The following is a 24789-nucleotide window of genomic DNA, read 5'->3' as shown; positions in this document are numbered from 1 at the left end:
CTTCTAAGAATCGTTTATTTACCTTCATGAATTCAATCTGTTTTTTTTAAGAAAGACCACGTTGTTTCATTAAAATACTCTCCTACAGTTATCACGGATGGTTTTCTACAATTTTCTTAATGCGAGCCATGGTTTCAGCTCAAAAGATCATTATATTGGTTGGTTCTTTATCATGGTGAAGAAATTGATTCGATGATTCCATTAAGAACTGCTCCAAAGATCGTTTCAGACATTTTTCAAGGAAGTCTCAAGTTCCCCGGAAATTTATCAATTGATTCTTTCATTGATTTCCCTTGGACCTGCTCCAAATAAAAAAAAAGCCAAGGAAATCTTCAAAGAATTTTTCCAGTTACTCATCCTGGATTCCCGACCAATGGATAGCAACAAAATTATATCAAGATTTGTTACAAATATTTTTTTTTATTTTTTGTTAGAAGCACTTTGAGTTGATGGAGGAAATTGTAACACAATTAAAACAAAATCAGTTATAATAACAAAAGCTATTTTAATTTAAAACTGAATTAATCCACAATTTGTTATAAAAAATGATAGGAAAGAAAATAACAAATTTTGTTATAATTCAGTAATGAAATATAACAAAACAAGTTTTTGTATAGTGTGGAAGAAATTGTGTTCAAATTTTTGTTATTTTAACTACAACCCGCCAAAATTATAACATATTTTGTTAGAGAAAATGCGATAACTAACCCTTTTGTAATCCACTGATCTTCAGGGAAATATCAAGAAAAAATTTTATATTTTTTTGTGAAAAATTTTGAAAAATCCGCGAGGAATTTCTAAAAAAACCTAGTGTTATTTCTGATGAAACTTGTGTGAGTTATAATGATGAATACCTACGAGGATCACTGAAAGATCTCTCGAATTTTTGATGAATATATTTCTTGATAAATCGCTATGATATTACAAAACATATTTATCCACCAATGGTCGGAGCAATAACTATAATAATTGCTGTTGTATTAACTAGTGTAGAAGCTTGAATGAAATTTTAAAGAATCTATGAAGGTTTGGAAACTGTATTTGAAAAAATATCAGTGAAGTGTTTGAGCCGCAGTAATATTATTTTGAAGAAATGCTAGAGAAATTTCTAGAGGAATCTAATGAGGAACCACAGATGCAATTCATCGAGCAATTCTTGGAAAAGATTTATTCCAATAATACCTTAAGTAAGTTTTGAGCAATTCCGGAGAGTAATTATGGATGAATTTTTGAGAGAATCCTTATAAAAAGGCCTGGATTAAATGAAAAAGGCGTAATTATTGTAGGGTTTCTTGTAAAAATGTCGATTTTTTTCGAAAACTCTGTACTAAACCTTTGGGAAAACCTTCTGTAGAGCCTGCGGGAATAATTCTAGAAGTAGCGATTGAAGAAATCTGTGAAAGAATCAGTAATCTGGAGGAAATAATGAGATTTTTTCTTCAGAGTAATCTCTGTTCAAATTACTGGAGGTAGTAGCGTAGGAATGTTCTAAAAAAATTTAGTACCAAATTAAGAAGAAATTCCTCTAAGCTTCTATTGGAAAATTGCTGTTGGCATTCCTGGTGAAGTTCTTGAAAGCATTCCAGATGGAATCTCTGGATAAATAGTTACGTAATAGTATCTGAAGGTATGTCTGGAGCCTCTAGAATGTTGCACCAGAATTCATTGCATGCAGATTAACCATCTATTTCCGACGACTTTAATCGACAGTTTCTTTATGAAAAAGCGTTTTTATAAAAAGTAATTCAAAAAACAATATTTCAAAGGGTCAATTTTTTGCAAAATCAGTTCAAAAATTTGTTGGATGTTTCACAATAGTAAACTGATTACTTACCAATAGTTTTACTATTCAAAACATTAGTTGACTTTTAGATTAATCTGATAAGTATAGAATCATAATCTACAGTTAACTCTCCCTTACTCGATATTTCATATCTCGATATCCAGTTGGAGAACTATAGTAAGTCTGAAGTTACCATGGGAATGAGAGGATTAAGGCAAAAAAGTGACTTTAGATACCATATTGATTATGTCTTTAGAGACCTTAACTAAAAAAAAACACTTTTTAGAAATATGCATTTAAATAGTATCCAAGCCTTTAAAAAGATCTGCTCACCTGAAAATATACCTTTTTTCGTACCTGTTGTAAGCTTTAATCTTTTCCTACAAATATTATTTATTTCATATGCTAATGAAAGATGCCCAACTATAACTGGAAATCGTACTTGCATTTCCCATTTTAACATCCCTAAGTCCTACTTCCTTATTCAATCAAGTTTTATTCGGAATATTAAAAATAACTTTAAATGAATTGACTGAACAGCGGCGCAGCCGAATTTTTTTTTGATTGAAGAAATTTTGTGTTAGGACACAAAGGACACATTCTGCCATAATAATTACTGGTTCGAAGTATTTTCCCTGCGTATAGCCGAAATCCTATAATAATTTCAGTTTTTTTCCAGGTTGAATAAAATTCCCTGATAATTTCAGGTTTTCCAGGATTTTTCAAGTAGTAGACACCCTGCTAACTTAAAACTTAGCCTAAATTAAGAAGGCTGATTCAAAATTTTCTCCCGAAAATTAGCTCAAAATAGTTGAAAAAAGTGACTTTTTGACAAAAAAAGTGACTTTAGTTGAAATGGCTTCAAAAAAGAGACTTTAAAGTGACTGGCCTCAAAAAAGTGACCAAGTCACTAAAAAGTGACTCGCTACCAGCCTTGGCTATGGGCAGACGAGTGTATGATTGTATGCGATGCTCCGTGCCATCAGCTGTTCTTATGCCTCCAACTAGCGCTATCTTCTGCAAGCCCAGTTCTCGCGCCATCCTCACATTATCGCCTCCTAAAATGGAGCAGTTTGCACCGCTGTCGAGAAGACCAGTGACTTGCTTTCCTAGTACTTCCACCACTGCATGCGGACGGTTGTCATTTTCGGGATTGATGATCAGGGAACTGATTTGGACTAAATCGGGTACTATTGAGGGATCGTTATGGTAAAGCGAGGACTCCATACCCTCGGTTACTGGTTCCCCGCTTGCACGTTTCCCGAGCGTTGACGACAGGTCGGGCAACTTCGCAGCGAGAATCCCTTCTGACCACAACGATAGCAGAACAGTACTGCTTGTGGTTTGGCACAGTCCATGAAACGGTGTCCTTCTTCATCACAGTTCCAGCACATCATCACAGATGGAGGTGCCCGTGCATTGGATACCTCAGCGGCTTCTTGGTTGCTGGAATTGGCGACTGCTTGTTGTGGAAATTGGTTGGAGGATTGTCTTCCTGCTTCTCGTCGATCGAACCTGAGTTTGAGCGCGTTTACTTGGTGGAGTATGGCTTCCATTCGCTGCTCCACCTTCTCTTCCTCTTGCGTGGCCTGCTCAGCTTCCACAATGTACGAAGGCAGCGGCCCACTGTCTCCATAGCTTTGCAGCTTATCCGTTTCCAACGCATGGACCTTTCCAAATCATTGAAGCGGTTGCTGAAGCTTTGATGAACGCAATGAAGTGTTTGGTGTAGCTAGTGCTGGCTCGATAAGTGCTCCATATGGCAACGAGATTCTTCGTTGGTGTTGCTGCAGTTTTCGAAGTTCATCTAGTTCCTTGCACGCCTTTACCAGCAAACGTGTGGAGTGGTGCGACGCTGCGATGGGAGCGTATGTGGAATTCATGTTCTTCTTGATGATGAACAACTTCTCTGGATCGGTCATCGGAGGGTCGACGTACTGGAACAGAGTGGTAATGTCCTGGTAGAATTTGCTGAACGGCTCATCCTCTCCCTGCAGACGATGGTAGGCTTCTGCTCTCAGGATGTAGGCGTAGCTCGCTGGAAGGAATTCGTGTCTGATTAGGCGCTTAAAATTATCCCAGGATACCAACTCGCCAGTCACGTAAACGTTGCTGTACCAGTCAAGCGCGTCATCCATTAACAGGTGCTTAACGTTCTTCAATAATACGTCCTCAGGAACTCCCTCGGATGCTGCGAAGATTTCTACGCGTTGCAGAAAAGTATTCAGCGATGAACCATCTTTCTCGCCTTTGTACCTGAATGGCCAATTGTGAATTGCCTTCAATGTTCTCCTTTCCTCCAACAACGGCCTCGGGAAGTATTCTTGCGGTCTCTGGTTCAGCTGTCGTAGAAGATCGGCTCGGAGTTGGTAGTAATCTTCTCTGGCGTCAGCTTCACCTGCTTCTGTTCTGGGTGGTTCGTACGGCGGTGGTGGTATGCTGCTAATCGTCGGTTCACGCCCGCCAAAATCTTTCTCCATGGTGAATCTGTTGCTGGTTGCCAACCGCTGTCTCCACGCTCCCCGACCTCTTCCACGGTTGGTAGACAAAGCCTCCAAGGATTCTGCTCCCCTTTCGTTGTCGTGTTGAGTTGAGTTCATTCGCTGCGACCGATTCTCCACTTCAATCGCTGGGGATGTAGACTGTCGTTGCGGCTGTCCAGCTTGTTCGATGCTCGCATGGTTCGATGAACTTGACCGAAAAGACGGGTTTCCCTCTGCGTCGAACCCTCGGAAGTCTGCTTCGGCGGATATAGAAGTCTGGTTGGGTCTTTTTGGAACTGCTCCGGTGCTGCTTCGGTTCACACTTTCACTGTTCACTGGTCTAGCACTTTTCTTCGTTCTTCCCAAAGCATCGTCCACATCCTCTAATGAAAACTGCACTAGTAGTGATAATGTCGCGTGCGTGTCGACGAAAACCTCCGGCGGCTCGATGATGTCCAATCTATTTCGATAGTGAATTAATCGCGAACGTAGCAGACGCACGGCCGGCAAATCGCCGCGTTTCATTGCTGCTTCCACTTCTGGTAATAATTCGCGCACACGAATTTGACATTGACTGATATTGTCCCCCGCGTCCATGACGTGGGAGGAACTGTCATAAATCATGCCTCTAATTTCATCTTCCTGCATAAGAGCACGCAAGCGAACGGCTCTTGCCCTGCGAGGAAGTGCTCCGAGATTGTTAACGTGGCGCAACGCCAATTCGTAACAGATCTCTTCTTCAGACAGGCTTGCTGGATCCATGATCCAAATGGTCTTAATTAGCCAACTAGACAAGAACTAATAAAATGGTAGGTTCTACAAATGTGTTACTAAATAACAGAATTGTGCTACAAACTCAACACAAATTCTAAAAAACTACAAACCACAAACTAAAATGGTTCGTTTTGTTGGGCGCCAATGTTGTGAAACGACCTCTGCGGAATTGAAAATGCATCGGTCGGACCGGCTAGCAACATAAAAACGCCACAAATAGCTTAAATCATTTTGCAATTATTTTATTTAGCATACTGGTCATCATCACCCTTATCTGCCTTCTATTCCCTAACTCTGACTTGCTTTCTTCTTCATTCCATTCATTTTCTTATACTAGTGGTACTCACGAAACTCTTCTTGGGTGCACCCTTGTTTCCTACCGAATCTCTGCATCCTGTACCTCTTGCCTCACACCGACTCGTCACCGCAACTGTCCGGGTATGCCGCAGTGCCTGTCACCAGCGAACTGAAGTCTGCGCCTCGCTTCAACTGTACGCTTCGCTCCCTGTGTTCGGCCACAGAAGCGAGATTGGCGCCTACTGATGGTGAGTGGTCTGGAGATTCCTGAGCGCCCCTTACCCTTTCGCATCAACGGTTCGCTACCGTGACGGGGTGATCCGCTCCCTGCGTCCGACTGCACACAGACGTCCGATCTGACTGCACTCCGAAAGCTTCGAAACTGTAATAATGAAAAGAAAAGCCCTGGCACGTTCCTCCAGTTAGCATCGTCGCAAGTCATCAAATTCGAATGAGGCTACTCACTTCCAGTGGAAGGCTTTTCTGTCCTGCACAACTCTCGCAGATGGCCGATGGTCGGTCTAGCTTCTAATGAGAAGGATGGATCTGCAAGGAGAGCACTTCGTTAATCCATCTGCAGGCTTTTGCGATGGAAATGACTTACGAAGCTGATTACCGCAATATTCGGTGGTCGTGAGTCACCGCGCAATTGGAGATGATACTGTCTAGTGCCGTCGTCGGCGAGCCTTCCGTACTGGTATTCCTCTGTAAGTGCTAGTTGCAGTTAAGCTGGCTCAGACCGTCCAAACAGCTCGAGGACCGAAGTGCGTGCTTTGGAATAAAGGGAAATGTCACTGATGACTAGTTCCTTCCGGAACTGCTGGTAGCTATCACTCACCTCGGAGTCAATGATTCCGTCCGTGGTCCGTTTGATGTGCTGATCGGCTTGGACGTGCCTCTACCCTTGCTCTCCGTGTTGGATTTGCACGTGGGCGTATCGTTGGTGCCGCCTAATGAATCCCGACGGTACTTTTGGGGATCACGCCTCGTTTTCCTAGGGTTAAACGCCTTATTAACTGACTGGCCATTGCTTCCGGCCGAGCACTCACCTTTTGTTGGATTTTCCGAACAGTTTTTCTGCTTCCAAACTGCGCAGTACCGTGTTGATGCTCTGGGACAATTTACTGATTCGGTGGCGCTTGGCGGTTCTAACTGGGATCTGACTGAAGCCTTAGCCTTGTTGGCTTTCTGACCGATCTTAAAGTACACTTTCACGCGGTTTCACTCCGGCGGACTGGGCACTGACTTTTTCCAACGCCGGTCAATTTAATACTCCTCACGGACGTTGACGAGTGTCGGTGTGTGAGGACGAACGGATGCGGTTGGTTTTTGTTCAGTGGATGACCGATTTTCACTATCGTATTTGTTTTCAAGATAGAGTTCCCAGTGGGCTTGGATATTTTCGTTTGGAATTTATGCTATAAAGTATGCACGCATAACAAATACTACTCAATGCTAATACATAATTTCTATAATGTAACAGAGCATTCCCACAGTTATTAAGTGAGAGCTTTCTTTGCCAAAGTTGCCATTTTCCCAATCGTATATGTGTGATGATACCCTATGCCTATGCTTATGGACGTCAAGGAAATTTCCATTGCAAAAGATCCTGAACCGACCGGGAATCGAACCCAGGCACCTTCAGCATGACTGCTTTGAAGTCGCGAACTCTAACCACTCGGCTAAAGAAGGGATAAAACTTTGCAGGCCGCATTTAGAATGGCGATCGCTCGGAAGTTTTCACAATCTAACTTGTCGCCTTTCTTGTAGATGGGGCATATTACCCCTTCCTTACACTCCTCCGGTAACTGTTCTGTTTCCCAGATTGTGCCTATCAGTCGATGCACACAATTGGCCAGCCTCTCTGGGCCCATCTTCATGAGTTCAACTCTGATACCATCCTTACCAGCAGCTTTATTGTTATTGAGCTGGTGAATGGCATCCTTAACCTCCCTCAAAGTGGGGGTTGGTTGGTTTCCGTCGCCCGCAGTACTGACGAAGGCATTTCCTCCGTTGTCCTGACTTTCATTACCTGTGTTCTCAGCGCCATTCAGATGTTCGTCGATGCGCTGACTCCACCTTTCGATTACCTCACGCTCGTCCGTCCAAATGCTCTTATCCTTATCCCTGCACATCTCGGCAGCACGAAGCCGTTGCGGGATGCGTTGAGCTTCTGATAGAACTTGCGTGTTTCTTGAGACCGGCACAGCTGTTTCATCTCCTCGCACTCCGTCTCCTCCAGGCGGCGTTTTTTCTCCCGAAACGGGTGGGTCTGCTGTTGCCGTTTCCGTCTATAACGCTCCACGTTCTGCCGAGTCCCTTGCTGCAGCATGACCGCCCGCGCTGCATTCTTCTCCTCCAGAATCTGCCTACATTGCTCGTTGAACCAATCGTTCCGTCGACTCCATCCCGCGTAGCCGACGTTGCTCTCAGCTGTATTATTGATGACTGCTTTTACTGTTCTCCAGCAGTCCTCAAGAGGGGCTTCATCCAGCTCACCCTCTTCCGATAATGCAGTCTCGAGGTGCTGCGCGTACGCAATTGCGACATCCGGTTGCTTAAGCCGCTCTAGGTCATACCGGGGCGGCCTTCGGTACCATACGTTGTTAACGACGGAAAGTTTTGGACGCAGTTTAACCATCACCAGATAATGGTCAGAGTCGATGCTAGCGCCACGATAGGTCCTGACGTCGATAATGTCGGAGAAGTGCCGTCCATCAATCAGAACGTGATCGATTTGTGATTCTGTTTTCTTTGGTGATCTCCAGGTGTATCGGTATGGAAGACTGTGCTGGAAGAAGGTGCTACGAATGGCCATATTCTTGGAGGCGGCGAAATCTATTAATCGTAGGCCGTTTCCGTTCGTCAGCCGGTGGGCGCTGAACTTTCCAATAGTCGGTCTGAATTCCAACTCCTGGTCAACCTGAGCGTTTAGATCTTGACGTCGTGGCTTGGGCAGCTGTCGTACTCGCGTTCGAGCTGCGCGTAAAAAGTGTCTTTATCATCATTAGTGCTTCCGGAGTGAGGGCTGTGCACGTTTATTATGCTGAAGTTGAAGAACCGGCCTTTGAGCCTCAACTTGCACATTCTCTCACCACCACCCGATCACGCGCCTCTGCATATCACCCATCACTATAAAAGCTGTTCCCAGCTCGTGTGTGTTGCCGCAGCTCTGGTTTGTTGTCCGGCATTCTCACAACGTGTACCGTCCATCGTAGCCTTCCAGCTTTGGCGACTTTCTGGATACTGGGTACACCGTAGAGTTGCGCAAGCTCGTGGTTCATTCTTCTTCTCCATACGCCGTTCTCACCGCCAAAGATCGTCCTAAGCACACATCGTTCAAAAACTCCTAGCGCTTGCATGTCCTCTTCGAGTATTGTCCACGTCTCATGCACGTAGAGGACTACTGGTCTTATCAGCGTCTTGTACATGGTACACTTGGTACGGAAGTGAAGTTTACCAGACCGCAAGGTCTTGTGGAGTCCGTAGTAAGCACGACATCCGGCAATGACACGTCTCCGAATTTCTCTGCTGCAGTTGTTATCCGACGTTATCAAAGATCCGAGGTAGACAAATTCGTCCACCACCTCGAACTCATCCCCGTCGATCGTCACGCGCCTGCCAATGCGAACTCTATCGCGCTCGGTTCATCCAGCCAGCAGATATTTCGTCTTCGACGTATTTAACCTCAATCCAACCCGATCTGCTTCACGTTTCAGCCTGGTATACTGTTCAGAAACCACCTGGAACGTTCTTCCGACAATGTCCACGTCGTCAGCAAAGCAGGTGAACTGGCTGGATTTATTGAAGATCGTGCCCCGCATGTTGAAGCCCGCCTGTTTCATAACACCTTCTAGCGCAATATTGAACAGGAGGCAGGATAGAGAATCGCCTAGTCGAAGTGCTTTGCGTGTTTCAAACGGGTCCGATAATGCACCCGATATCTTCACACAGCACTGTACACTATCCATCGTTGCTTTGATCAGTCTAGTCAGTTTCCCGGGAAAACCATTCTCGTCCATAATCTTCATTAGCTCTTTGCGGTCATAATCCATAGCTCTTTGCGGTCGATGGTATCATAGGCCGCTTTGAAATCGATGAATAGGTGGTGCGTAGGGACTTGATATTCGCGACACTTTTGGAGGATCTGCCGCAACATAAAGATTTGATCTGTCGTCGATCGCCCGTCAAAAAAAACGGCTTGATAACTTCCCACAAATCTGCTTGCCAGTGGCGATAGACGGCGGAAGATGATCTGGGAAAGCACTTTATAGGCCACGTTAAGAATGGTGATCGCTCGATTGTTCTCACATTCTAACTTGTCACCCTTTTTGTATATTGGTTAGAACACTCGCCTCTCACGCCGAAGACCTGGGATCGAATCCCATCCCCGACATAGTCACTTATGACGTAAAAAGTTATAGTGACGACTTCCTTCGGAAGGGAAATAAAGCCGTTGGTCCCGAGATGAACTAGCCCAGGGCTAAAAACCTCGTTAATAAAGTCAAACCAACCAACCTTTTTGTATATTGGGTATATTATGCCCTCCTTCCACTCTTCCGGTAGCTGTTCTGTATCCCATATCCTGGCTATCAATCGGCGTTTTTGTTAGTGTGTAATGATTATTGCTTCTAGAGACCTCTGCATCTCCACAATAACCTTGGGAAAGGAGTGTTATAGTGTGGAAGGAAAAAGATTTGGGAATCACCTTTGGTCGGCGATGCGATCCAAGAATAAAGAGGATAAAAACAACCCTACTTAAAACTATCTTTGAAGAGGTATTTTGTATACTAAAATTAGAAAAAAATTATGCCGAAATGTGTAGTGATGAACCATTAATAGTTATAGATTGCCGTAATGCTTCCACGATTAAAAAATGTGTTATAACAAGTATGTAACGATCCCATAAAATGGAAATTTATCTTCGGATGAGAAATAACTTACGATTTGTCAAGCTGGGATACAAAATAGCTGAAAACGCTCGTCGTGCTCAGGCTTTACGAAGCACCGCCAAGCGAGACGCGCGAAAATGATGTCTTAAAAGGTTCTATGAGCCTCTGTACGTGCCATAAATTCTTTTGCTCATGACTTTTACTGTGCGCCGTGTGTTGGTGCTGTCTCGCTCTCTCTCACGGGCAACTTGAAATCAGAGCGCACAGTAAAAGTCAAACGTTTTATAGCATGCACAGGCGCATAGGCTCATAACGCACTGCTCCACCCCTGTAATCAGTGCTGTTAAAGGTCATGAATATCACGTGAATTTGACACTTGAATATTGTGAATATCTTTCAACCCCGTGAAAAAAGTCAACGGAAAATGATTTTCCTGGTGACCATTTTTGAGTCACTTTGTTGGTCATATTTGTTGATGCTGCATTCCGCATGGGAGAGCACTATGAGCATTTCAGTTTTTACAAAATTTTGACATTTAACAGCACTGCCCGTAATACATCAGTCGTCGGTGACGAATAACGATAAAAAATAATAATACCTCGCTTCTTGTATACAGCATCAGCACGGTGCTTCTGACGGTGGCCAACCGCGCGACAACCGATCATCAAACAAGTGAGAAAATTCATACGTTTTGGATTCAATCATTTAAAAAAATATCAGCCATTCAACATTACAAAATGATGTCAAGATTTCAAACTTCCGTGTTCAGCCTTATGTTGGAACCCCGCAATAGCAAATGTGTTCTAAGCGATAGATGCAAGCAAATCACCTGTGACCATCGGACCGCTTCTTGACCGAGGTATCTTCCCGCATACCTCGATCTCGTCTGAAGACGGTATGCGTAATGAGGCACGAATGAATTATGCAATGTTAGCAGATGAAAAAATCGACCATTAGAAGCACCCTGAATCCACTTACCTATGGTGAGACCGCTTCTTCGACGAATGCCGATCCTCGACGTAATCATCCTTATCGCGGTTGCGATCCTCCTCGGCAGCCTCTCGCTCCAGATCGGACCAATCCTTGCCGGATTCTTCATCCGAGCCCAAATCTACAACGAATAAATGTTCGAAGTATTTTTCCAGGCAATCTTTGGGCATAAAAGCTTACCTTCGTCGCTGGCACTGTCGTCGTCTTCGGAAGCTTCCGAGTAGTCCTCCGAGTCGGATTCATCCTCATCGTCGTCGTCGGTCGGCTCGTACGCGTCATCCTCTTCGTCTTCGGTGTCATCGTTGGGTTCACCTTCGCCGTCCGACTCCGGGTCCAAGAACGTCCAGCCACCGTTGTCGAAGAAGCCCTCCGGATCGTCCGTGATGGTTTTCATGATCTTGGCCCAGTTCAACGATTGGATACCCTCCGAGTAACGAATGTCGCAAGAGCTGCGGACGAGAGAATGTCATGGATTAATCAACATGTATTTAGTAGTGTTTATAACTATAGTTTTGCTGCACCAGATGAGAGATTAATTCCAAATCATACTCACTTCAACCACTCCTTCACGTGGTCCAACATGTTCATCGGAACGGCGTTCACCATCGCAATCTTTTGGTTGTAGTTCTTGAACACGAACACCATATCGAAGTTCCGCAGGTGGAACTGGACACGTTCAAAGTGCACCAACTCGACGTCCTCCAGCGGGATGACAAATGGCGGCCACTCGGTAAGGTTCACCAACGAGCCGGACGTCGGCTGCAACAATACTGTACTACGGAACGGGGCACCGGGGAAGCCCAGATCCCGGAAGGGTGTGTCGAATTCGATCTGCTGCTTGGTCATTGCTTCGACCTTTTCGCAGAAACTCTTGAATGCCGTTTTGAGTTTGTGGCGGAGCTCACGTTCGGCTTGTTCCGCGGCCAAATCGTCTCGATCGTGCATGTGCTGGTGCTTGCCCAAATCGGTTGTGATCTCACCGACTTCAGTGTAGAACTGGACATCCAGGTGCTTCTTCTTTCCGAATAGGATCGCATGCCTCAGATGGAAGTGCAGCAGGATGATCATTTCTCCGTCGCACGGTTGGAAGAACGAGCTCTTGATGTTGTTGTATAGGATGTCCACCTTGTCGCCTCGAACCGACGTGTAGCGGAATCCGTTGGAATGGGCTTCCAAGGAACCGGTCATACGCTTGCTCACAATATTAGGCCGGATGTACAGATCTTTGAGTTTGGGATTACCCTTGTTCTGCGAGAGAACCAGCGTATCCTGCTTGACCAAATCCTCCTTTTCGCGCTCTTCGGCTTCCCGGGTTTTGAACCGTTTCTGCACTTCCTTGATCAGACGGAAGGCGGTATTTAGGTTGGACGAAGGGGCAGCAATCTCTCCGGGTTCCTTTGTGTTAGTCGAACGGTAAGTACTGAAAGTATAGCTCCGATTAGACGAGTCATCAATAAGGACAGAATCAATAATGAACTTACACTTCCTTCACAAACGTTGCATCCGGATTGGGATACATTCCACCTTCGTTGCGGCCCATCGTAGCTCCGGGATGGAAGAAATTGATACGCAAATATGTGTAGTCACCTTCTACCGACTGGGAGATATTCTTGATGGTAGAAATGTGGAATGGAACCGGAACACCGAAAATAGGCATGATAACCGTTTCGTATTTGCGATCTGAAATACAACAGAAAAGTAAAACCTACATTGAACAACATATATATGACTGATGGTTACTAAGGCCAAGTCTCTCAAAGGAGGCCTATCACCCTTCCTGCATATACCACAAACACTATACACTTACCAACAAACAGCTTCAGCTCTTTAACTTCCGGCTCTCTTGGCATCTGGTTCACACCCTTGTAGGAAATGGTAGATTTTCTGATTTTCTCCGTTTCCTTGCCACCGCCTTGTTTGGCCAAACGTTCCTTCGCCTTCTCGTTCAGAGCAATTGCCAACTCCTTTTGATGTTGCTTACGTTTCTCCTCGGAGTTCTGTTCGTTACGCAACTTGCTCTCCAACACGGTCGAACGTTTGCCACTGCGACCCAGAATTTCCGGACGCTTTTCCGTCTTTTCCTCCTCCTCTTCCTCATCTTCCTCTTCGTCGTCCTTGAGGAAAATACCGATGTTCTTGATCTTCTTCTTGGACTGAGTCAAAACACTTGCCGGAGGCTCATCGTTGACCAGCACCGTATCTCCGACAAACAGAGCATAGACCTTGGACTCCTTCTCAGACGCTTCCTTGTTCTCCAACCCGGACAGGCCCACGTTCACGCTGAAGACCATTCCCTTCTTCAGCACGGCTGCGCACTTTGGTCCGATGATCATCGAGTTCTCCCGGAACTCCAACCCGATGGCGAATCCGAAAGTTTTGGTCAGCTTATCCACCAGCTTGGGTTCCTCCTTCTTGGCGTAGCTCATGCCGACATCGAAAACATCCGAAAGTTTCTTGCCCGGCACCATGACCTTGAGCAGCTCTTCCTCCAGATTCAGCAAGAAGGTGTAGTGCTTCTGGATCGTTTCCGTCGGATTGACCAGCAACGTCCGGACGATGTTCGAGCAGTACGACTTGTACCGAGCTCCCAGGGCGCAGATAATCGACCCAAAGTGCAGATAGTTTTTGTCACTGAATGCACTAAATTTCAAACTGTAATTACCACCCGACTGAATAATGGCCGGATAGCACATGTCCAGCTGGTTGGTGTCTACACCGGTGACGTATTTTTTGTCCGTCAGGGCCTGTTCGACTCCTTCCGACAGTTTCGCATGTTTCACTTTCTAAAAAGGAAATTTCAGATTACATCTTTGTAGAAGTTACCTAACTCAGAAAATAACATCCAACGTACCTTATCTGCATCAATGATCTCCATGATGTGATCCTTGAGGTACTTGTTGAACACGTCAACCGTCACCAGGCAGGCCTTCTTGATGGTGATGACCTCGGAGTCCTCCTTGGCGCACATGATGTACCCAATCGGGATGCTGATGTCCACCGATTCGAAGCTCTTGTCCTTGAGGAACGCTCGCCACGCTTCACAGAACTCGCCCGGAAAATTGTCCTTGCTGAAAACGCCCAGCGTTTTGCCATTCTTGGAACCCTTGATGGCCTCCAGGAGCTTTTCGAAGTTGGCCTTGTCCTTGTCGGTCTGCGAAATAAAAGTGAAATGTCCATTTTAAATAAAGATAACATTACTTCGGTTCCGTTATCCCAAGTGGCAAACTGAGCGCTCGCGTGTGCGTGAGGTATTGAATTTCACTTGCATCTTAACTACACAAAAGTACATGGTTGCAAGTAAAGACCGCAGCATGCTGTATAAGTTTATGCTAAGACATTTCCACACTGCCTAATTTCACGCATTTTGTCCAAAATTTCACGTACCGTCAGACGGGGCTATTTCTGATTCCAGGGGCAAGTTTGGACAATCACGTTTTGGATTTATTTGCAGCATAAATATCACTCTGAGCCATTTTGTGTCTACAGCACTTTTTTTTGGCTTTTGAACGAGAGTTTTAGCCCTGGGGTAGTTTATCTCGGGACCTTCCGAAGGAAATCGTCACTACGATTTTCAACGTCATAAGTGACTGTCTCGGAGATTGGATTCGATCCCAGGTCCTCAGCGTGAGATATGTGTTTTCTAATCACTACACCAGGCCGGTCCACAGCACTTTTATTATACAGTTAACTCTCCCTTACTCGATATTCCGTATCTCGATATCGAGTTAGAGAACAATAGTAAAATTTGGTTTTCATGGCTAACTCGATGGTCCCTTGAATTGCAGATGCACTGGTTTTGTGTTCTGTAAGTCGATACCTCCCTAACTCGATGGTCCCTTCAATATCGAGTAAGGGAGAGATGACTGTATATGCTATATGCTCTTCAACCAGGCATGACAATTTTTTGGAATAACAATAACAACAACAGATCAAAAAACATACCGTCAAACGGGGTGACTTGCAACACATTGAAATATACAACTAAATCTCACTAGAAAACACAAATATCAAAAGAAAATTTGTTATTAATCGGTACTACAATACGTGTGACTTATAATTCAAGTAGTGGCCACAATTAAAACAGTTATTAGACATATGTTTACACATTAAGGACATATCTCCTTGAGTACCAAAATGGCCTCTAATATGGTACCTTACTCTCCCCTTCACTTTCAGTTCCCTCCTCCCACGCTTCTCACAGTGTTTTCGAGAGCCATGACAAAAAATGATTATTTGAAGTTACTAACCTTATTGTATAGGGTTGGTTTCTTAACTGAAAGCATTCCATAATGTTTTTTTCACATGTTACCAGTTTTTGAATGCAAACACGTAGTTATTGTTGTGATTTGTGTAGTAAAATATCACGCACTACCGAATCACTTCTTCTTAACGCACCGAGATATTGTTTGCTGGCTTTTCGGTGCCCGTTTTTAAATTAACTTTCAATCGTATTTTTACTCACCGTAGCAATTCAAAAATCTAATGCGATACTTGAAACACTTTGATTTTTCACGCACAATGCTCCTGGGAGCAATAAATTAATTGTATTCGTCAATTTGTGCTCGAAAACAGCACCGGAACGCGAATTCATTGAGCCAACATTGTTTATGAATCGGATGCGCCGCTCTCACTGATTGGAAGTGATGTCAGCTTTTATGTTTGGAATTAAAATTGTTTGTATATTCATACACTGGCTACAACCACGTATTTTATAATTTCATAACACTCAAAAGGTGTACAATGTCACAAGTGTTGTAAAACATTATGCGTGAGAAAAACAATTTACGATGCAATTTAACAGCAAAAATGAATATAAGATATTACACAGTACAATTGACTGTAGAATTCAAATGCTTACTGATGGCAACTTTTTCCGTCCGTGAGAAGCGAGAGAAGAGAGGAAAAAACTGCCAAAAAGGTAAACAACACACGCATGGTGTGAAAAATGCTTATAATTTTGGTCAAAAAACATGTTTTCACTACCAAATGAAATAATTTGTATGGGGACGGGCCTGGTGTAGTGGTTAGAACTCACGCCTCTCACGCCGAGGACCTGGGATCGAATCCCATCCTCGAGATAGTCACTCATGACAAAAAGGTTATAGTGACGACTTCTTTCGGAAGGGAAGTAAAACTGTTGGTCCCGAGATGAACTAGCCCAGGGCTAAAAACCTCGTTAATAAAGATAGAAAAAAAATTGTGATTTTGAGTTTTTATGAAGTTGTTGATTAGGGTGCGGCTTATTTTACAAAAGTTCTCAAAAGCAAAAATTCGTATGCTCTACTGAATTCTAATTACACTAAAAGAGAAACCTCAAAATCTGAGCCAAAAATATTAAAATTTAGAGGTGGCGCAAGTGTCTTGAAGGTAAATTTTCAGGTCATGAAAAATTACCTTCAGTGAAGTGAACATAACATAATCACATTTTACTAAAAATATGTCTTGACCAAGTTTTTCAGCAAAAACTGATCAAAAACATGATTTTTTAACGAAAAATGCCAGTTTTTTTTTAATTTTTTGCCAGTTAAATATTATCTCTAAAGCTGAAACTGGCTTTTCTCATTTGTTTAACCTTTGTGAATGACTTTGCAACAATTTTTAAATAATTTTGCAACAAAATTTTTTTTTGCATATGTAAAAATATATATGCACTATTCAACTCGTAATTAAGGCAAGATGCTCTATATTTAAGTTTAATAAAAAAAATGCAATTTCCGGCGATAAAAACTTAAATACAGTACTGACCCGATTTTGTCAGCCCCCGATTTTGTCAGCTTTGAATCTGTCAAAAAAAGTGTTATCGGCATGTTTTACCACGTTTACATTAAAATTGATGATGATGTTTGATGTCATGCACGCATGGGCGTAGCCAGAGGGGGCAATGGCAATGCCTTTATTAAGTGTTAAAAATCGATATTACCAATATAAGGGAGGGGGAGCCCCTGATCAAAAAAAACTGACTACTCCCATGTCCATCGCCCTCTTAAAAGTCCATGTAACCATGTAGCGCCTCAAAATTTTAAAAATAGGAACAAAATAAAATGACCCGATTTTGTCAGGTTCCCTGTTTTGTCAGCCTAAAATTCATCGAGGGGCTGACAAAATCGGGTCCTTACTGTAATCAAAAGAAATTTGATTTTTTCATTGAAAAATCATGTTTTTGGGTACTTTTTGTTAAATAACTAAGTCAAAACCATTTTTTAGAAAAATGTGTTGTATGAACAGTTTAAAAACAAATAAATTTGCTTCAAAAACATGAAAAAAGATTTGGAATCCATTAAGTAGTTATGAAGTTATGGTGAAACAAAATTTTTTTTAGTAAAATTAGGAAAAATTTGGATAAAAGTATTTTTAACTAAGACTAGTTTTGATTTTAGACAAATTCGATGTTCTACAAATTTAATTTTGAAAATATTTATGATAAAAGCTTCAAAATCGATTGTGAAATAACAAAGTTATGTTTATTTCACTGTAGGTAATTTTTCATAACTTGAAAATTTACCTTCAAGACGCTTACGCCACCTCTAAATGTTAATATTTTTGGCTCATATTTTGAGGTTTCTCTTTTAATGTGATTTGAATTCAGTAGAGCATACGAATTTTGGGTTTTGAGAACTTTTGAAACATAAGCCGCACCCTATTGTTGATGAATTCATATCGACAATAATACCTTTGTATGAAACGTGTGCTAGTAATACTGCCTACATAATTCTGTGGGTGGAGGTATACATGGAACATTATGATTTATTGACCGACGCACATAACATTGTGCTCCGCCTTGTTGGGTGGCTCGAGTGGGTGGCAACATTATGTTTACGTGCTCAAATAACTTTCACCTGAAACATAATTCATTTAAAGGTCTTGAAAACTGATACTTGATTGATGTACCTTAGACTTAGGGGCCTTCCTTAGCCGAGTGGTTAGAGTCCGCGGCTACAAAGCAAAGCCATGCTGAAGGTGTCTGGGTTCGATTCCCGATCGGTCCAGGATCTTTCCGTAATGGAAATTACGGTATCATCGTACCTGCCACATGATATACGAATGCGAAAATGGCAACTTCGGCTAAGAAAGCTCTCAGTTAATAACTGTGGAAGTGCTCATAAATACACTAAGCTGAGGAGCAGGCTCTGTCCCCGTGAGGACGTTAATGCCAAGAAGAAGAAGAACGATGTACCTATGCGGGGTGACTTGCAACACTTAATTTCCAAGAAGTTAAAAGTTTTATAAAAGTAGAAAACTTTTGTGTTATACTTTATAATAAAATCAGTGGCGTCTCGTCCTGAGGTGCACTTGGTGCACTGCACAGTCAAAGATTTCAAACTAACAAACTAAATATATATATTATAATTCTCAATACTTCTAACATTCATAATGTGTAGTTGCTTGAAAATGTTGTTTGATTTCTTCACCTTCAACTGGTCCATCGCCCTCAGTGAACAAACCGTTTGATTCTCCCCCCCCATGGGCTTGCTCAACCAGCAAGCGAAAACAGCGAAGCAAACAAGACAAACTGCCATGCGTCTCCATCGTATTGCAGAGAATGTTCATTTCAGCCGTGCACTCTTTCTTGTGCACGAAAATAGCGTGTATGGACACAGCAGGAATGTGCATTTGTATTGACATTTCTAGAGCAACAGTGGCGTTGTATAGGTAAAATCTGGTTCACTCCAATTTGTGCACCCGAGAGAGAAATTGCCCATGACGCTCGCATTGGTTTGCAAGAATTGAGAAAGCGCGCGCAACTGGCGTCACGACGTCTGCTGTTGGAAGAGAAAGCGTCAACGCCAATGCTTTGTGTGTATGTATGTTGCATGGAGATTCCAGGTATCGCGCGATAGTAGCCGCAATATTGATTGGAACCAATACTAGATGTTATAAACATATTGGCCAAATTGATTATGTTTTATCTTATTAAATACACAAAATTCATGTGGCTTTGAATTGATTTATAAACTATGTGTGAATATAGTTTTTCTTGCTCAACAGACCGACAACTGATAAATTGCGGTGGGCGTAAAGTGGGTTTCAGCGTTCAACAGTCAGTCATCATTTCACTTGAAAGCTTTGATGTATCCACAAAAGTATACAAAGAGATGTACCAGCGCTGGACATCGTCAAAAAGCTAAGATATCGTGATACAATTGACAAGCTGTAAATAATAAGAATTATTATATAGAATAACAACGTTAGGAATAATGGAGATTCGGAATTTCGCAAAAGCCACGAAATCCACGGAATTTATCCTTCATCGCGAATCTTGGAAAATAACGCGTAAATAGTTGAATTCTGAAGGTTTATATGATAATCTCAAAAAAGTTCAGATTTTTGCTCATAAGAATGGTTTATTTATTTGTAAGCCGAGTTTCATATAAAAAAATGTGCTAATCGTTTAGTTTCAAGTTAAACGTCTTTCTTCTTGCTTTAAATTTGATAATATGATATCAAACTTATTATCTCAGTTCGCAAAATACGAAAAATGATTGAAATTTATGCATATAAAGGTAATTTTTTCTGTAAATATACATTTTTATGTCAAATATTATCAAACTATGGGACCGCGATTGATACGCAAAATTTTTCTTTCATCGCCTTGGTATCAGCGAAATTTTGAGAATTTTCCTTTTCCCTAAACATTGTATATTGGAATCATCAAAAATTCTTAAAACTTACAACTAGTGATTGAAACGAAGAAAACAAACAAAAAATACGTCCAATAAGCAACAAATATAATAGCTTCCAGACACTTCAAGATTGCATACAGTATTGGAAATTACATTTTAAGGTGTTAATAATAAGAAATTACATTTTAAGCTGAAATACATTTTAAAAAATTTTTGGAGGCGAATGACATTGAAGTTAAAACCTCCTTAATAAATAATAATAATAATAATAAATTATAAAAAATCAATTGAAAAATTCGTATTCATAATTCAAAATAAACGGTTTGTGCGAGTCAGTGCACAGGTAATCAAATTCCTCACGGGACGCCTCTGAATAAAATGAGTCATAATTCATCAATCAACTTCAAACACTCGTTCAGTTAAGATATTGAACCTTGATGATTTAACCCTCTAATACCCAACCCCGCCTTTAGACGGGGTACTGTTTGGAATGTTGTGTATTTTTTTCGTAGCTCGAAAATCAAAATTATTTTATTTTTGGCTCAAACCTTGACTCGTAACACGCATGTTTTTTATGACTTTTGAAACTTTTTTGTATTTTTGAAAATTGTTTGAAAAATTGTATTCTTAATAACCTATAAATGCCCAGGGTTAATTTAACGTGTAATATAAAAAATCGTACCTTTTCTATTTTTATACGATCGACCTATCACAAAAGAAGAGCCAGGTGGTATCAAAATGCTTTCAAACCTGTTTTTCCGTTAGTTACACGGAAAATAAAATAAGCTTCGAAAAAAAAAATAAAAATGTAATATTTTTAAAAGTATCACAAAAATTTAAATTTTTATTATTGCCAAAAATCAACAACCAGGAAAGGCTTCAAGAAAAAATGAAAAAAGTTAGGGATGTTCAAAAATAAAAAATATAAAAATCAAAAACCAAAATTCAAAAATTCGCGAATAAAAATAAAAAATTGCCCAGAACGTGTTTAGAACGATTTTAGATAACGAAAAATAATGTTTAAATCGAAAATAAAAATTTGGGTATTAGAGGGGTAACGCCTCATTTTCCCATACAAAAATATCTCAATTATTTTCTTACAAATAGGTAATCAGAATGCTCTTGTACTGGTTCGAATGCTTTTAATATATGAATAACAATACTGAACAAGTGCAACTAATAAAATATATCAACATTTTGATGGCAAAAACTAAATTAGCATTGAGTGTTGCATAAGGAAATTTTGAACAAATCACCTTTTTATGATTTTTGATAAGATAAAATAATTCGATTCAATCTATCATCTGTAGGCGGGTCGGCCATTAAACGTTCAAAAAGCAGTTTAGATTTTTAGAGGACGCTTAGATCATAGTTTTGGTTGCTTGAATTTGAAAAGCGTTGCAAGTCACCCCGTTTGACGGTGGTTCGATTTTTTTTATATCGTGGAAAGTTACTGGAAGCATCACAAAACTATCGAATCTTGAGGCTTGATTGTACTTGCCCGCGTGTGCTTGGTGGAAGACCTCTGATCCGCATATAGCTTCAGGGCCAGAACGACTACACTCAAAATAATCCAAACGTCATTACTACGTGAAAAATCACGTAGATCCATAATAATAATCATCCTTCATTTTGACCTGACTCACACGATGGACCAATGCACGAGTTCACAAATTTGACGTTTGAGCGGTGCCGAATTCACTCGTTGCCATGGTTACATAAATAACACGGCACCGCTAAAACGTCAAATAGTGAACCCGTGCATAGGTCCATTGGGATGAATCGTGAAGACGCATCAGTTGGAAATCAACGATTTAGGAGACTTTCCATCAATTAAAAATCCAAAGGTAATTTTTTAACGTTGCAGTGAGATTTATATTAATCTTAATTTTACGTCTCGATAGGTCATCTGGCCTTTTTTTGAGCTGATTTATTGTCAGCAAAGTAGATTAGATTGGACATGGTTCTGGACAAGCTGATGCTAATCAAATATGGTTATCCCGTTAGTGAAGTTCAAGCGTGAGTAAACTATGTTAATTCTGTTATGCTTCTAACTATAACATAGTTTACGGCGTTCTCTTTCTAAAACAGGAAAGTAGCTTGCTACTATCTGACGAAGGATTCGTGGATATCGAGCCCAAAACACACACACACACACACACACACCAAAACCAAGCAATCTAGAATACTTTAATATCAGATGTGTCAGCATTGCTACGCCCATTGCGTAATACTTATTTAATGTGTACCAAAACGATGGTTCAATAAATGTTGTTTAATTTTTAACATGTGTTTTTTTTAAGAATTCGATTTGAGAATAACAATACAAAGGAAGACGGAAGTTTAGTGCAATTAACAGGAAACATAAATTAGGTTTCATCCAAACACTTGAACAAATCACGTAGCTATTATGCGGTTCTCCGATGAAATGATACCAATAGACCATTTCCGTGAAAAATGTTTATTGGCTCATATACTTTCTGTCAATTTACTGAACAAACTTTCCTAAGGAACCGATATGTTTTAGAGCCTTTAACTATTAGAAAACAATGAAAAGCTTGAGGCTCGTTAGTTCAGGTCCCCTACAATTTGTTTCACCTCGAAAAACTGCGGACCCCTTTTTCCCCTATGGTTTTGCCACCACGTTGTGGTGAATTTAAGAAGAGCTGGCATACCAGATGATTTTTGTTTATGTTTTCATTCATCATAATGGGATCCGCTGTTGCAAAATCACCACGCTGATACCCATAGGGTTGAACAAACTGTGCCGCATCTCGAATTATTTTCCAAAATGTGGGGAGTATCCATGTTTTCAAAAATGTGTAAGAAAGTCAGGAGTGCATATAAACAAAATCTGAAAGCGTTAATATTCATTAAAAATGATTGTCTTTCGAAGAAAAATACAAAAACCGGGGGTTAGATCTGACGGAAATGGTCTATTCATTAGTTCATTGATTAATTCTTCGTCAACTATGATTCCCGTAAAAGCTACGTGAAAAGTGGGATGGAAAAAAACCACGTATGTTTTCACGTAACAATGACGTTTGGATTATTTTGAGTGTATGCTGAACGTTGGCGGAAGATGTGGCGCGACTTTGCTAGAGGAATCATGGGCTTCCAAAAGCTGTACAGGGTAAGTGTTCCCTTAATTGTGGGTGTTCCTATAGTTGCTGTAGTGCCGGTTTCACTGAGAAGAGCTACAAAACGAGCTGTCACCATACTCGACAACAGGACCAGGAAAGCTAAGATGGCGGGAAGCTGCTTGCGCGACTGTCTCGAGAGGTTCGAGGCCTCCCATAATGCGTTCTGGTTTGCGGCATTCAGGTATAGGGGGGATATCCCCCAGTACCGGACACTTAAGCCACTAAATTCATAATTCTAAAAATATTTGTTTTATGTGCTCGTGTTACCCATTTATGATAAATAATATCATTTTCATAGTGCACAAAAATAAATTTGAAAATATAAATATAAATTTTGACATTGCATTTTGGTGGTGTATTTTAGTACAAAATTGATCGATCTTGAAAGCTGGCACCTAATACCGGACGCGATCTGGAAATGCCTCGAATTCTGTATATTTGGACATCATTGAATGTGTTTACCATACCCGTAACGCGGGTAGATCACCTTTTCGAGGTGCGTTACGGGGTAAGATCTACCAAATTGTACTCTTGTTGTATCTGTTCTCTTGAATACTTATAAGTTACGGTCGGAAGAGTATAAGAGAGTAACAAGCCACTAAGACCCACCTATTTGTCCTAGATGATGAGGAGGTCGAAGTGGAAAAATGGCTCAATCAGCATCTGAGGTTGGTTTCAACTCATGAGACAATTTCTTTCCGAGTTGAAGAGTTTATCTTTCGATATCTAGGAGGGAAACGATTCCGAATCAGTGGAGTAGCAGACCTCTTAACTTCTAAAATAAGCTTCCTGTTTCAAGGAATCTAAATGTTTCATGGGATGAAACCTGTTCACAGTTTCAAAAAACGACTTTGAACCTTATAAGTAGAAGCAATAATTTGATACGCTAGAGTACCGATGCATGGTCAAAATCAGTATCATTCAACTAGCTTAGTGGCCGAACCTGATCAAGGGGCGCGCTTTTGAGAGTTTAATAGTGACAAACTGTTTTCTCCAAAAGGTATAAATAGCGGTATCTTTTTCTAAAGAGGCTCTATGCAAAATGGTAAAGAATGATATTTGTATAAAAAAACGACTAGTAATGGAGTAGAACGACATGCACTAAACAAAGGACACGGGTATACCACAAAAGATCAAAGAAAACTGGTCGCAGTGGTTCATCCCGAACAGAAACAGAAGGAAAAAAAATGTGTTTACCATAGGAATAGTAAATTATTGCCAATTCGATGCATTTGCAAGATTTACAAGAATAATTTGAGTTTTTCTTAGTTTGCAAGATGTCCATCAAAAAACTCTTTCATATATGATGAAAAATAGCACATTTTACGGTGTTGTTCTGAATGTTCATTTTTCTTAAAAAGCAAAACGAAAAACGAAAAACTTTTCAAGGGCGGGAAAAGCCAGGTTCTTGAGATAGAATTGGAATTAACGGGGTAATGCGCTTGGATAACTAAACGATTTGCTGTCCTTGTTTGGCTAATTCCTTCTTGATCACGGCATGTACAGATTTTTCTTCACCGAATGAAGAAACTGTCGATTTGAACCTCGCTATTTTCATCAATTTGGCGCACTCATCGCACATCCACATTAAATTTTGATTTTCATGAACGATTCTCACAAACGCCTTGTTGAGTTTTGCGACCGTACATTTCAGATGAACCATCCTCTCGCAAAAGCCAAACGAGTTACGCAATCCTTTTCCCATTTGATAGGCTTTGCGCAATTATCACAAGCAGCGTACGATAACATGTTAAGGTAGAGATGCTCTAATTCAAAAGTATGGTAGCCGAGAAAGTGCACTGAGCG

At 41.3% G+C, this 24789-nt stretch overlaps 1 protein-coding gene and 1 long non-coding RNA gene across 3 annotated transcripts in view; both read right to left on the bottom strand.

Moving 5' to 3' along the window:
• Positions 1-24789, bottom strand: part of LOC5575496 (FACT complex subunit spt16) — a 35270-nt gene that overhangs the window by 8481 nt on the left and 2000 nt on the right. Inside the window, exons 3-9 of one of the 2 annotated variants that reach the window (XM_021843447.1) lie at positions 14071-14370; positions 13027-14002; positions 12701-12899; positions 11773-12639; positions 11400-11668; positions 11208-11340; positions 11059-11115 (exon numbers count right to left, since the gene is read on the bottom strand). In XM_021843447.1, coding sequence (XP_021699139.1) covers positions 11059-11115; positions 11208-11340; positions 11400-11668; positions 11773-12639; positions 12701-12899; positions 13027-14002; positions 14071-14370 — 2801 coding nt within the window. The remainder of the gene's footprint in view (positions 1-11058; positions 11116-11207; positions 11341-11399; positions 11669-11772; positions 12640-12700; positions 12900-13026; positions 14003-14070; positions 14371-24789) is intronic. The other variant, XM_001661959.2, reaches the window with a different exon arrangement.
• On the bottom strand, positions 5219-6798 carry LOC23687452. The gene is made up of 5 exons (XR_002500217.1): positions 6387-6798; positions 6176-6331; positions 5942-6108; positions 5803-5883; positions 5219-5742 (listed from the first exon to the last, which is right to left on the bottom strand). It is a non-coding gene; the product is annotated as an uncharacterized LOC23687452 (long non-coding RNA).

Source organism: Aedes aegypti, chromosome 2, assembly GCF_002204515.2.
Source record: "Aedes aegypti strain LVP_AGWG chromosome 2, AaegL5.0 Primary Assembly, whole genome shotgun sequence".
Lineage (NCBI taxonomy): Eukaryota > Metazoa > Arthropoda > Insecta > Diptera > Culicidae > Aedes > Aedes aegypti.
Note: the sequence above shows the minus strand (reverse complement) of the source record. Positions and strands in the feature narration are given on the sequence as shown.